At 47.8% G+C, this 13,249-nt stretch overlaps 1 protein-coding gene across 7 annotated transcripts in view; it reads right to left on the bottom strand.

Moving 5' to 3' along the window:
• Positions 1-13,249, bottom strand: part of SLC4A5 (solute carrier family 4 member 5) — a 241,374-nt gene that overhangs the window by 31,677 nt on the left and 196,448 nt on the right. For all 7 annotated transcript variants that reach the window (XM_073618224.1, XM_073618223.1, XM_073618221.1 and 4 more), the window contains 2 exons: positions 12,488-12,560; positions 1,933-2,001 (listed from right to left, as the gene is read on the bottom strand). In XM_073618224.1, coding sequence (XP_073474325.1) covers positions 1,933-2,001; positions 12,488-12,560 — 142 coding nt within the window. The remainder of the gene's footprint in view (positions 1-1,932; positions 2,002-12,487; positions 12,561-13,249) is intronic.

A 13,249-nucleotide genomic window follows, 5' to 3' on the forward strand; every position in this document is an offset into this window, starting at 1 on the left:
CCCAAGGTTAGAATATAAAGACCAAAGGTTAGAGTACGAAGACCAAGGTTAGAGCACGAAGACCAAGGTTAGAGTATGAAGACCAGGGTTGGAACCTAAAGACCCAAGATTAGAGTATAAAAGACCAAGGTTAGAACATAAGAACCAAAGGTTAGAGTATAAAGACCCAAGGTTAGTGTACGAAGACTCAAGGTAAAAGTATAAAGACCCAAGGTTAGAGTATAAAGACCAAGGTTAGAGTATGACCCAAGGTTAAAGTACAAAGACCAAGGTTAGAGTATGACCCAAGGTTAAAGTACAAAGACCAAGGTTAGAGTATAGGGACCCAAGGTTAGAGTATGAAGACTAAGGTTGGAGTATACGGACCCAAGGTTAGAGTATGATAACCAAGGTTAGAGTACAAAGACCAAGGTTAGAAGGTAAGAACGCAAGGTTGGAGTATAAAGACCAAGGTTAAAACGTAAGAACCCAAGGTTAGTACAAAGACCAAGTTTGGAGTATAAGGACCCAAGGTTAGAGTACAAAGACCAAGGTTGGAGTATAAGGACCCAAGGTTAGAGTACGAAGACCCAAGGTTAGAGTATAAAGACCAGGGTTAGAGCATAAGAACCCAAGGTTAGCATATGAAGACCAAGGTTGGAGTACAGAGACCAAGGTTGGAGCATAAGGACCCAAGGTTAGAGTTTGAAGACCAAGGTTAGAGTATAAAGACCAAGGTTAGAAGGTAAGAACCCCACGGCTAGAGTATAAAGACCAAGGTTAGAACGTAAGAACCCAAGGTTAGAGTACAAAGACCAAGGTTGGAGTGTAAGGACCCAGGGTTAGAGAACTAAGACCAAGGTTGGAGTACGAGGACCAAGGTTGGAATATAAGAACCCAAGGTTAGAGTTCGGAGATTAAGGTTGGAGTATAAATACCCAAGGTTAGAGTACAAAGACCAAGGTTAGAGTACAAAGACCAAGGTTGGAGTATTAAGACCCAAGGTTAGAGTAGGAAGACCAAGGTTGGAATATAAGGACCCAAGGTTAGATTTCGGAAATTAAGGTTGGAGTATAAATACCCAAGGTTAGAGTACAAAGACCAAGGTTGGCGTATAAGGACCCAAGGTTAGAGTACAAAGACCCAAGGTTAGAGTATAAAGAACAGGGTTAGAGCATAAGAACCCAAGGTTAGAGTATGAAGACCAAGGTTGGAGTATACGGACCCAAGGTTAGAGTACGGAGACCAGGGTTGGAGCATAAGGAACCAAGGTTAGTGTATGAAGACCAAGGTTAGAGTATGAGGACCAAGGTTAGAATATAAAGACCAAGGTTAGAAGGTAAGAACCCAAGGTTAGAGTACAAAAACCAAGGTTGGAGTATAAGGACCCAAGGTTAGAGTACGAAGACCAATGTTGGAGTATAAGGACCCACGGTTAGAGTATGAAGATTAAGGTTGGAGTATAAGGACCTAAGGTAAGAGTACATAGACCAAGGTTAGAGTACAAAGACCAAGGTTGGAGCATTTTGTAGAGGCTTTAACTTGTTGTGTGTAATTTCTTCCATAGTGTAATGATGATTTATCTTTGACATCCAATCACTCTATGGGGGTGTAATTGATTGCTTTAAATATTTGGGGAAGAACTGAGAGATAATGGCGTGGGATTGGCCCACAGATAAGTACAACGTACTAAGTACAATGAAATAAGAGCCGAGTATGCACCACGCAAGGATGACAAAATGGATGGCAGGCGGAGACATGCAGCATCCGTATGGATCTTTTGCACCTTCAGTCCTTACATCCATACCGGGGAGGACACAGTCTGCTTTCTGTGAGCCCAGGTCATCAATGACATCTCTTGGAGGTGGATCATCATGGCACGCTGGGCTCAGAGAAGACACTTACTTCATTCTAGAGTAATATCTGAGTATTGTTATCAATGTGGAGACTTACCTGAATGCCATTGAGAGATGCCACCCCCATGTACAGGAAAATGCCGTACAGAACCGGCATTGGAATATACTGGAAAAAAAGAAGCCAGAAAGAAAATAATACATACAGATGGTAGCAATTTTCACATCATTGGCACAAGGAGCATCACCTACATACCTCTCTGTATGATCTCATCTACATACTGTATCTCACAAAAGTAAGTACACCCCTCAGTGACATTTGTGTAAATCTTTTCTTCTATCTTTTCATGTGACAACACTGAAGAAATGACACTTGTCTACAATGTAAAGTAGTGAGTGTACAGCTTGTATAACAGTGTAAATTTACTGTCCCCTCAAAATAACTCAACACACAGCCATTAATGTCTAAACCGCTGGCAACAAAAGTCAGTACACCCCTAAGTGAAAATCTCCAATTTGGGCCCAATTAGCCATTTTCCCTCCCCGGTGTCATGTGACTCGTTAGTGTTACAAGGTCTCAGGTGTGAATGGGGAGCAGGTGTGTTAAATTTGGTGTTATCGCTCTCACTCTCTCATACTGGTCACTGGAAGTACAACATGGCACCTCATGGCAAAGAACTCTCTGAGGATCTGAATAAAAGAATTGTTGCTCTACATAAAGATGGCCTAGGCTATAAGAAGATTGCCAAGACCCTGAAACTGATCTGCAGCACGGTGGCCAAGACCATACAGCGGTATAACAGGACAGGTTCCCCTCAGAACAGGCCTCGCCATGGTCCACCAAAGAAGTTGAGGTCACGTGATCAGCGTCATATCCAGAGGTTGTCTTTGGGAAATAGACGTATGAGTGCTGCCAGCATTGCTGCAGAGGTTGTAGGGGTGGGGGGTCAGCCTGTCAGTGCTCAGACCATACGCCGCACACTGCATCAAATTGGTCTGCATGGCTGTCATCCCAGAAGGAAGCCTCTTCTAAAGATGATGCACAAGAAAGTCCACAAACAGTTTGCTGAAGACAAGCAGACTAAGGACATGGATTACTGGAACCATGTCCTGTGGTCTGATGAGACCAAGATAAACGTATTTGGTTCAGATGGTGACAAGCGTGTGTGGGGGCAACCAGGTGAGGAGGACAAAGACAAGTGTGTCTTGTCTACAGTGAAGCATGGTGGTGGGAGTGTCATGGTCTGGGGGTACATGAGTGCTGCCGGCACTGGGGGGCTACAGATCATTGAGGGGACCATGAATGCCAACATGTACTGTGACATACTGAAGCAGAGCATGATCCCCTCCCTTCAGAGACTGGACCGCAGGGCAGTATTCCAACATGATAACCACCCCAAACACACCTCCAAGACCACCACTGCCTTGCTAAAGAAGCTGAGGGTAAAGGTGATGGACTGGCCAAGCATGTCTCCAGACCTAAACCCTATTGATCATCTGTGGGGCATCCTCAAATGGAAGGTGGAGGAGCGCAAGGTCTCTAACATCCACCAGCTCTGTGATGTCATCATGGGGGAGGGGAAGAGGACTCCAGTGACAACCTGTGAAGCTCTGGTGACCTCCATGTCCAAGAGGGTTAAGGCAGTGCTGGAAAATAATGGTGGCCACACAAAATATTGACACTTTGGGCCCAATTTGGAGATTTTCACTTAGGGGTGTACTGACTTTTGTTGCCAGCGGTTTAGACATTAATGGCTGTGTGTTGAGTTATTTTGAGGGGACAGCAAATTTACACTGTTATACAAGCTGTACACTCACTACTTTACATTGTAGACAAAGTGTCATTTCTTCAGTGTTGTCACATGAAAAGAGAGAAGAAAAGATTTACACAAATGTCAGGGGTGTACTTACTTTTGTCGGATACTGTACCTCTCTGTATGATCTCATCTACTTACCTCATTTATTACACTTTCATATCATATTCTGATGGATGGGGTCTGGAGTTCTCCCTTGAAATTTGTTTTTTCTTTATTCATAAACTGGACCCCCCCCCCCTACTCCCCCTGTGGGGTTCTTGGAGTAATTCTCAGTGATGTCTATTCAAGGTTTTTTTTAAATCCTCCATCTCAGTTATTATTTTGTTATTTGAGTTGGAGGGACAGGCGGATGTTATGTTGGGACTTTTTGACTTAATGCTAATTTTTTTTGCATTTACCTGTATTTTTTGTTTTTTTTTTGCATCTCTCATTCAAGTCTTTTGCACTATTATAGATCCCCTGATATATTTATTGATGTTCAATGATTGGTTCAGCTCTGTCAGTGGCTCTCTATGGCTCTGGGCTCCCATCTAGTGGTTACTGTGGGAATTACAGTCATCAAATGACATCAGATTATCTCCTGGAATGTCAGGGGACTGAAGTCTAAATTTAAAGGGGCCCTAGTGCTGAAATGTCTGCAGACCGGCACCCCCACATTATGTTTTTACAAGAAACCCACTTGTTGGGTCCTTGGATCCAAATGGGCCACACAGTGCCTGGAAAAAGTATTCATACCCCTTGAAATTCCCCACATTTTGTTACAACCAGAAACATAAATGTATTTTATTGGGATTTTATGTGATAGACCAACACAAAGTGTCACATAATTGTGAAGTGGAAGGAAAATGATAAATGATACAAATAAATATGTGAAAAGTGTGGGGGGGGGACATTTGTATGGCGCCCCCCGGAGTCAATACTTTGTAGAACCCCCTTTCTCTACAAGTCTTTTTGGGGGTGTCTCTACCAGCTTTGCACATCTAGAGAGGACATTTCTGCCCATTCTTCTTTGTAAAATATCTCAAGTTCTGTCAGATTGGATGGAGAGCGTCTGTGAACAGCAATTTTCAAGTCTTGCCACAGATTCTCAATGTGATTTAGGTCTGGACTGTGACTGGGCCATTCTAACACATGAATATGCTTTGATCTAAACCATTCCATTGTAGCTCTGGCTGGATGTTTCGGGTCGTTGTCCTGCTGGAAGGTGAACCTCCGCCCCAGTCTCAAGTCTTTTGTAGACTCTAACAGGTTTTCTTCTAAGATTGTCCTGTATTTGTCTCCATCCATCTTCCCATCAACTCTGACCAGCTTCCCTGTCCCTGCTGAAGAAAACCATCCCCACCACATGATGCTGCCACCACCATGTTTCACGGTGGGGATGGTGTGTTCAGGGTGATGTGCCGTGTTAGTTTTCCCCACACATAGCGTTTTACTTTTAGGCCATAAAGTTGAATTTTGGTCTCCTCTGACCAGATCACCTTCTTCCACATGTTTGCTGTGTCCTCCACATGGCTTCTCACAAACTACAAACAGGACTTCTTATGACTTTCTTTCACCAATGTCTTTCTTCTTGTCACTCTTCCATAAAGGGCAGATTTGTGGAGAACACGACTAATAGTTGTCCTGTGGACAGATTCTCCCACCTGAGCTGTGGATCTCTGCAGCTCCTCCAGAGTTACCATGGACCTCTTGGCTCTTCTCTGATGAATGCTCTCCTTGCCCGGCCGGTCAGTTTAGGTGGACGGCCATGTCTTGGTAGGTTTGCAGTTGTGCCATACTCTTTCCATTTTCAGATGATGGATTGAACAGAGCTCCGTGAGATGTTCAAAGCTTGGGAGATTTTTTTTTTATAACCTAACCCTGCTTTATACTTCTCCACAACTTTATCCCTGACCTGTCTGGTGTGTTCCTTGGCCTTCATGATGCTGTTTGTTCACTAAGGTTCTCTAACAAACCTCTGAGGGCTTCACAGAACAGCTGTATTTATACTGAGATTAAATGACACACAGGTGGACTCAGGGCTGGTGCGAGGATTTTTGACACCCTAGGCGAAACCTCATTTTGCCACCCCCCAGCTGTACCCCTGACTCCTAGTAACAGCGTCCATCTAATGCAGCCTCACCAGGGAGGGGGGGCCTCGGTACACACAAATCAGTGATTGGCAGATAATTATAAACTGTATCTGTATGTACATTTTACAAACAGTATGCAATTTCAGTAACAGTGAAAATATTTACTTACCTGGTGACTGGGGTTCACCTCTGCAGCTGTATACTAGTCTCTCTATATACTATATCTCTCTATAGTACTAGTATACGTGAACCTGCTGCTACCAGTGCGAGGAACAAACCATTTTAAATGCTGCCCGCCTCAATTCCAGGCTCCACCTGTCACCCAGAGCTCCGCCATTGTTCGGGAGGGAGAGTGACCTCCGGGGGGACCGTGCCTCAGTGGGCAGAGCTGGCTGTAGAAGGACATCAGAGACTGGCGGAGACATGATGGGAACACAGACAGATCACTGGCGGTCTGGCAGAGGCGTGCAGCGCAGGGGATGTCTCCTTATCTTCCTCCATTTAATTTAGTCAGGACACTGTCACAGGCAGCATAGTCCCCCACCCCTGTGCCTCTGGAGGGCCTCGGGAGCTGCTGACTATTGTGTTGAGACCGACATAGTTGCTGACTGCAGGGAGAGGGAAGAGGGTCACCCTAGGCAGCTGCAGATTCCAACAATATTCTAGATTATTCCCCGGATACCTCCAACCCACAGCGGCGTCTGATCATGAATGATGACATTGGGCAGCAGCTGGTTTCCCTGAATGATGGAGGTGGAAGGATCCTATCGATCTTCTGATCGATCGCCGATGTTTGCCTCCTCATCTAGGATAGATATTGTGACGGGAGTCACTTTGGGTGGGGGGAGGGCCGTGGAACAAGAAAACCTTGGAGAGGTTGGGAAACCCTTGTTTCAGCTCCCCATACACCTCCTATGTCTAAGTCCCCCTGTGTCTATTCAGGGGACAGGGCGATCGAGAACCCCACTACAATCTGTACTAATCAGACTCGCCGTACAATCACACTGGAATGTTGTATATATTGTATATTATCCCATACTGTTGTGTACTCTTTGCTGTGATCGTTTGGGGTGTGGCTGTATTCCATTGTTCTATTGTGTCTGCCTGCCTTGGATATTATGGGATGTGTGTTAGCTGTGAGGAGGAGGGGGGGGATGCCTCCAACATCTCTCCCTGCTGATTGGACAGTCTATCCTGCCCGGAATGCAAAGGGGGGGATTGTCCCGATTATTACCTGTGTACCCAATCATTTTTTTATGTTGAGCAACCAAACGAGTATTGCCTAGTTTGTGGTTGTCAGTGGTTGGAATATCTGATATCTATAGACTGGAAGGAAGTGATATATGATGAAAACACTCAAGAGGAGTGTGAGACATTTCATTACAGATATGACCTTCACTAATACTGCCCTAATACCTATGGTGTCTCATACTTACCTGGGGGGGTCGGATCGTACCCCAATACTGATTATCCTGCAACTAGGATCCCATAGGCCTAGGGGCGCTTATCACTTCGCTGGGTGGGGGAGCCCACAGTGGAGGAGGGGCTGTGTTTTTTTCAAAATTGTCGCTATTTTTTTGTTTATAACACAAAAAATAAAAACCGCAGAGCTGATCAAATACCGCCAAAAGAAATCTCTCTATTAGTGGGGAAAAAAAGGACGTCAATTTTATTTGGGTACAGCGGTGCACGACCGCACAACTGTCAGCTAAAGCGACGCTGTGCCGAATCGCAAATAATGGCCCGGTCATTGAGCAGTCAAATCTTCCGGGGCTGAAATGGTTAAAGATAAATAGTGCATTTTATATAGAACTCTATAGATGAGGGGGGCAGAGGGACCCAGTCGGGGGTAGTTGGGAGCTCTATAGATGAGGTGGGCAGAGGGACCCAGTCGGGGGTAGTTGGGAGCTCTATAGATGAGGGGGGCAGAGGGACCCAGTCGGGGGTAGTTGGGAGCTCTATAGATGAGGGGGGCAGAGGGACCCAGTCGGAGGTGGTTGGGAGCTCTATAGATGAGGGGGGCAGAGGGACCCAGTAGAGGGTAGTTGGGAGCTCTATAGATGAGGTGGGCAGAGGGACCCAGTCGGGGGTAGTTGGGAGCTCTATAGATGAGGGGGGCAGAGGGACCCAGTCGGGGGTAGTTGGGAGCTCTATAGATGAGGGGGGCAGAGGGACCCAGTCGGGGGTAGTTGGGAGCTCTATAGATGAGGGGGGCAGAGGGACCCAGTCGGGGGTAGTTGGGAGCTCTATAGATGAGGGGGGCAGAGGGACCCAGTCGGGGGTAGTTGGGAGCTCTATAGATGAGGGGGGCAGAGGGACCCAGTCAGGGGTAGTTGGGAGCTCTATAGATGAGGGGGGCAGAGGGACCCCGTCGGGGGTAGTTGGGAGCTCTATAGATGAGGGGGGCAGAGGGACCCAGTCGGGGGTAGTTGGGAGCTCTATAGATGAGGGGGGCAGAGGGACCCAGTCGGGGGTAGTTGGGAGCTCTATAGATGAGGGGGGCAGAGGGACCCCGTCGGGGGTAGTTGGGAGCTCTATAGATGAGGGGGGCAGAGGGACCCAGTCGGGGGTAGTTGGGAGCTCTATAGATGAGGGGGGCAGAGGGACCCAGTCGGGGGTAGTTGGGAGCTCTATAGATGAGGGGAGCAGAGGGACCCAGTCGGGGGTAGTTGGGAGCTCTATAGATGAGGGGGCAGAGGGACCCAGTCGGGGGTAGTTGGGAGCTCTATAGATGAGGGGAGCAGAGGGACCCAGTCGGGGGTAGTTGGGAGCTCTATAGATGAGGGGGGCAGAGGGACTCAGTCGGGGGTAGTTGGGAGCTCTATAGATGAGGGGAGCAGAGGGACCCAGTCGGGGGTAGTTGAGAGCTCTATAGATGAGGGGGGCAGAGGGACCCAGTCGGGGTAGTTGAGAGCTCTATAGATGAGGGGGGGGGGGCTGAGCACTGTTTATTTGGGGCTGCTGATTTATTGATTTATTGATGGGTATGTGGAGGCTTTATCTGTCATTATGGAAGGATTTACAGTCAATCGATGTATGAGTGGAATTTATTATTACTATGCTCAGCCTTGGAGTTATACCGGAGACCCAGTGCTGAGGGGTTCTTCATATATCTTTTATGTTATGATTGTAGTGTGAGGCCGGCGGGCGGCCGTCACTTCATTATGTTCTTTTGTTCTTGTTGCAAAATTCAATTAAAAAAAAAAAAAAAGACACCAAAACAAATCCGTTTAGAAATGAAGTTCTGTGTAATAAAATGGGAGGACACAGAAAAAGTATTGAACCCCCTAACTGAAATGTATTTTATACTTGGTTTGAAATCCTTTGTTGGTAATGATGGCTTTAACAAGCAGGGTCCTGTATGGAGGAACTAGTCGCATGTGTTGCTCAGGTGGGATTTTGGTCTTCAGATCTTGAAGGTGTTTGGGATCATTGTCCTCCTGGAATGTCCTCCTGGGATGTCCTCCTGAGATGTCCTCCTGGGATGTCCTCCTGGGATGTCCTCCTGGGATGTCCTCCTGAGATGTCCTCCTGAGATGTCCTCCTGGGATGTCCTCCTGGGATGTCCTCCTGAGATGTCCTCCTGGGATTTCCTCCTGAGATGTCCTCCTGAGATGTCCTCCTGAGATGTCCTCCTGAGATGTCCTCCTGAGATGACCTCCTGGGATGTCCTCCTGGGATGTCCTCCTGGGATGTCCTCCTGAGATGACCTCCTGGGATGTCCTCCTGGGATGTCCTCCTGAGATGTCCTCCTGGGATGTCCTCCTGAGATGTCCTCCTGGGATGTCCTCCCTCGTTTCATCTTCATCATCCTGGTAGATGGCAGCAGATTTTTATCACCATTCATCCTTCCTTCAATGATATGAAGTTTGCTGAAAAAAAGCCCCGCCCACACCATGATGTTCCCGCCTCCAAACCTCACTGTTGGTATGGGGGTATTTTTGGGGTGATGTGACCTCAGAACATGGAGTGTATTATGGCATCCAAAGGTTCCATTTTGGTCTTCTCTGAGCTGACTATATTCTCCCCGTATTTCACAGGCTTGTTTAAATGTTGTGCAGCAAACTTTAACCGAGCTTCACCAAGCTTCTTCTTCAGCAATGGAGTGTTGTGTGGTGAGCGGTCATACAGGCCATGGCGGGTGAGGGCATTACTTATTGTGTACCTGATAATTCCAGGTCTTTCTGAAGCTCTCCACAAGTGCTCCTTGGCTCTTGGACAATTCTTCTGATAATTCTTTTCACTCCTCTGTCAGAAATCTTGCGAGGAGCACCTGGCCGTGGCCGGTTTATGGTGAAATGATGTTCTTTCCACTTCCGGTTTATGGCCCCAACAGTGCTCACTGGAACATTCAGAAGTTTAGAAATCCTTCTGTAACCAATGCCATCAGTATGTTTTGCAACAATAAGGTTGCAAAGGTCTTGAGAGAGCTCTTTGCTTTTACCCATCATGAGATGTTTCTTGTGTGACACCTTGGTAATGAGACACCTCATTATAGACCATCAGGTGAGACTGAACCAGCTGATATTAATTTGCACAGACAAGGGGAAGGATTGCTTTCTAATTACTGATAGATTTCAGCTGGTGTCTTGGCTTTCCAAGCCTTTTTGCACCTCCCTTTCTTCATGTGTTCAATACTTTTTCTGTGTCCTTCCATTTTATTACGCAGAACTTCATTTCTGAACAGATTTGTTTTGGTGTCTTTGCATGTATGGATTGGATGGATTGTCACCGACATGTGGGGAACATTTCATGTCAATATCACCTTTACCAATAGATTCACCTAGAAAAGTGGTGACGTGTTCTATGCTTATTTTACCCGCTGTGTGTGTGACATTTAGTTACTCATTTTCACCTCCCCAATCATTGTCCGGATTCCTCTTTTCCATCGAATTCTACAAGAAATGTTCGCCTTTGCTCGCTGGTATGAAAGGAGCGTTTTAGGGAAGGATATTCCACAATGACAAGGTGGGGGGGAGGAGGGGTGACTTCCATTAAACAATCACCATTCACTGATCTGATGGCTCTGAATGGATGAAGGGGGCCTTGGGTTGGTCTGTACGGGTCAAGGGGGACGTTGGGTTGGTCTGTACGGGTCAAGGGGGACGTTGGGTTGGTCTGTACGGGTCAAGGGGGACATTGGGTTGGTCTGTACGGGTCAAGAGGGACGTTGGGTTGGTCTGTACGGGTCAAGGGGGGCATTGGGTTGGTCTGTACGGGTCAAGGGGGACGTTGGGTTGGTCTGTACGGGTCAAGGGGGACGTTGGGTTGGTCTATACGGGTCAAGGGGGACGTTTGGTTGGTCTGTACGGGTCAAGGGGGACGTTGGGTTGGTCTGTACGGGTCAAGGGGGGCGTTGGGTTGGTCTGTACGGGTCAAGGGGGACGTTGGGTTGGTCTGTACGGGTCAAGGGGGACGTTGGGTTGGTCTGTACGGGTCAAGGGGGACATTGGGTTGGTCTGTACGGGTCAAGGGGGACGTTGGGTTGGTCTGTACGGGTCAAGGGGGGCGTTGGGTTGGTCTGTACGGGTCAAGGGGGACGTTGGGTTGGTCTGTACGGGTCAAGGGGGACGTTGGGTTGGTCTGTACGGGTCAAGGGGGACGTTGGGTTGGTCTGTACGGGTCAAGGGGGACATTGGGTTGGTCTGTACGGGTCAAGAGGGACGTTGGGTTGGTCTGCACGGGTCAAGGGGGGCATTGGGTTGGTCTGTACGGGTCAAGGGGGACGTTGGGTTGGTCTGTACGGGTCAAGGGGGACGTTGGGTTGGTCTGTACGGGTCAAAGGGGACGTTGGGTTGGTCTATACGGGTCAAGGGGGACGTTTGGTTGGTCTGTACGGGTCAAGGGGGACGTTGGGTTGGTCTATACGGGTCAAGGGGGACGTTTGGTTGGTCTGTACGGGTCAAGGGGGGCGTTGGGTTGGTCTGTACGGGTCAAGGGGGGCATTGGGGTCAGTCTGTACGGGTCAAGGGGGGTGTTGGGTTGGTCTGTACGGGTCAAGGGGGACGTTGGGTTGGTCTGTACGGGTCAAGAGGGACGTTGGGTTGGTCTGTACGGGTCAAGGGGGGCATTGGGGTCAGTCTGTACGGGTCAAGAGGGACGTTGGGTTGGTCTGTACGGGTCAAGAGGGACGTTGGGTTGATCTGTACGGGTCAATGGGGCGTTGGGTTGGTCTGTACGGGTCAAGGGGGACGTTGGGTTGGTCTGTACGGGTCAAGAGGGACGTTGGGTTGGTCTGTACGGGTCAAGAGGGACGTTGGGTTGATCTGTACGGGTCAATGGGGGCGTTGGGTTGGTCTGTATGGGTCAAGGGGGACGTTGGGTTGGTCTGTACAGGTCAAGAGGGACGTTGGGTTGGTCTGTACGGGTCAAGAGGGACGTTGGGTTGATCTATACGGGTCAATGGGGGCGTTGGGTTGGTCTGTACGGGTCAAGGGGGACGTTGGGTTGGTCTGTACAGGTCAAGAGGGACGTTGGGTTGGTCTGTACGGGTCAAGAGGGACGTTGGGTTGATCTGTACGGGTCAATGGGGGCGTTGGGTTGGTCTGTATGGGTCAAGGGGGACGTTGGGTTGGTCTGTACAGGTCAAGAGGGACGTTGGGTTGGTCTGTACGGGTCAAGAGGGACGTTGGGTTGATCTGTACGGGTCAATGGGGGCGTTGGGTTGGTCTGTATGGGTCAAGGGGGACGTTGGGTTGATCTGTACGGGTCTCTGGTACTTGTATTGCTCTAATAAATGAACCCGAATGAAAATGGAAAAAGATACCTTCAGAACGGGAGCCAGGAAGACGGAGATTCCGGTGAGGACAAACACAATGATCCCGGTCACTCGCTGTTCTCTGGGGAGATAAAAGAAATATTCTTATAAATATAAATTTCACTTCAGATGATGTTACTTTAGTGCCACGACTCCCGAAAACCTCTGCAGAGTTACAGGATCTAGCAGAAGTAAGTACACCCCTCAGTCACATTTTTGTAAATATTTTATTCTATCGTTTCATGTGACAACTGAGATACTGTTGTACGAGGAGGATTTGGAATTTCTTGGAATTTCAGAGACCTGGTTCAACAGCTCTCATGATTGGCTGGCAACCATTCAAGGGTATACCCTATACCGCAAGGATAGAGAGGGTAAAAAAGGGGGAGGGGTATGCCTATATATCAAGAATAATGTACAAGTGAATGTGAGAGATGACATCACTGAGGGAGCTAGAGAGGAGGTGGAATCCTTATGAATAGAGCTCCAAAGGGATGAAGCTAAGGGGAAAATAATACTTCCCTAAACTACGAACCTTGCTAGAAGATATAAATTGGGATAAAATCTTATGAACAAAGAATACGGAGGAGAGAAGGGTTTGCTTTAAGAGCATATTAAATAAGGGCATTAGCCAATGTATCCCATTGGGTAATAAATTTAAAAAAGCGAACAAAAGTCCTGGATGGCTTAACTCCAATGTAAAAATGCATATAAAAGCAAAGGAGAAGGCCTTCAAAAAATACAAGGTTGAGGAATCATCATCAGCATTCA

This window comes from Aquarana catesbeiana, linkage group LG03 (assembly GCF_042186555.1).
Source record: "Aquarana catesbeiana isolate 2022-GZ linkage group LG03, ASM4218655v1, whole genome shotgun sequence".
In the NCBI taxonomy this organism is placed as follows: domain Eukaryota; kingdom Metazoa; phylum Chordata; class Amphibia; order Anura; family Ranidae; genus Aquarana; species Aquarana catesbeiana.